This window comes from Priapulus caudatus, unplaced genomic scaffold, assembly GCF_000485595.1.
Source record: "Priapulus caudatus unplaced genomic scaffold, Priapulus_caudatus-5.0.1 Scaffold2219, whole genome shotgun sequence".
In the NCBI taxonomy this organism is placed as follows: domain Eukaryota; kingdom Metazoa; phylum Priapulida; class Priapulimorpha; order Priapulimorphida; family Priapulidae; genus Priapulus; species Priapulus caudatus.
In genome coordinates this window covers 22099-23299 of record NW_014579280.1, presented here as the reverse complement: position 1 = coordinate 23299, position 1201 = coordinate 22099, and the positions used below count along the sequence as shown (strand labels likewise).

The 1201-nt window shown below is 44.1% G+C and overlaps 1 protein-coding gene across 1 annotated transcript in view; it reads left to right on the top strand.

Moving 5' to 3' along the window:
* Nucleotides 1–1201, top strand: part of LOC106818410 (etoposide-induced protein 2.4 homolog) — a 7137-nt gene that overhangs the window by 4631 nt on the left and 1305 nt on the right. Inside the window, exons 7-8 of the mRNA XM_014823124.1 lie at nucleotides 36–253; nucleotides 593–667. Coding sequence (XP_014678610.1) covers nucleotides 36–253; nucleotides 593–667 — 293 coding nt within the window. The remainder of the gene's footprint in view (nucleotides 1–35; nucleotides 254–592; nucleotides 668–1201) is intronic.

The following is a 1201-nucleotide window of genomic DNA, read 5'->3' as shown; positions in this document are numbered from 1 at the left end:
GTCGTCTTCATCCGCGTGAATCAAACACGGGTAACGTTGCGGTCGTAATCCGTGTTCGTCCGCGATCGTCCGTGCTCGGGCGGATTGGCGAATCTTGTTGTTTAATGCATTTTTCTCGTTCTTTCCGCTTGCCGTTTCCAGGTTGGGAGGTGCAGAAGAGGATCAGCTACATCGAGATGCACTGGCCTTACTTCATCGGTTTCGGCCTTCCCCTCGCAGTACTCACGGCTCTGCCTTCCTCTCTGGTCGTCAGGTGAGCGTTCGTTCACCCTCCCCCTTCACAGTCCTAACAGCTCTCGCGTTTTTCGAGTGAGCGTTCGTTCACTTCCCCGCCCCCCCTCTCACAGTCCTCAGAGCTCTCGCGTTTTTCGAGTGAGCGTTCGTTCACCTTCCCTCCACTCGCAGTCTTTAGAACTCTCACGTTTTTCGAGTGAGCGTTCGTTCTCTCTCACGTTTTTTGAGTGAGCGTTCGTTCACCCTCCCTCCTCACAGTCCTCAGAGCTCTCGCGTTTTTCAAATAATCGTTCGTTCACCTTCTCCCTTTCTCCCTTTACAGTGGCTGTGTGTTCTCTATCTTATTTCTCTCTTTCAGTGGCTGTGTGTTCTCCATCTTGTTTCCATTGTTCATCATCAGTGCAAACGAGGCGGCACCCATCTCTGAAATTTAGTGAGTACGCACTGGCAATAACTCTTTATGTGTATCATAATCTTCCCAAATTTTTTAATATGATCCAAAATATGCTTTGAATATGTTCTTATTATTGTGAAAATCCTGTATGTGTCTACATATTTGATCAGATATATGTGTAAATATATGTACTTGTGTTAAGTCTGGAAAAAAAAAATATATATAAAAAAAAAACTCTTTATGTATAACCTACATTTATTATTGTAAACTACAGCAGCCTGCTAGTTGAGTGCTGCTCCTTTAACTCGGGTATAATTTGTAATATTGTTACGAGCATATCCTCGAAGTAGATATATGCATATTGTGTACAGTCAGATAAGGTTAGGTTATAAGGTTGAGGTTTAGGAGTCAGGATGGAGAGGTTAGAGATGGTTAGACCTGGTGTAGGTTTACCGGGTTAGATTAGAGAGGTTAATTTGAGGTTTGGGAGCCAGGATAGAGAGGTTAGAGATGGTTAGACCTGGTGTAGGTTTACCGGGTTAGATTAGAGAGATTAGAGAAAATCATGTCAGG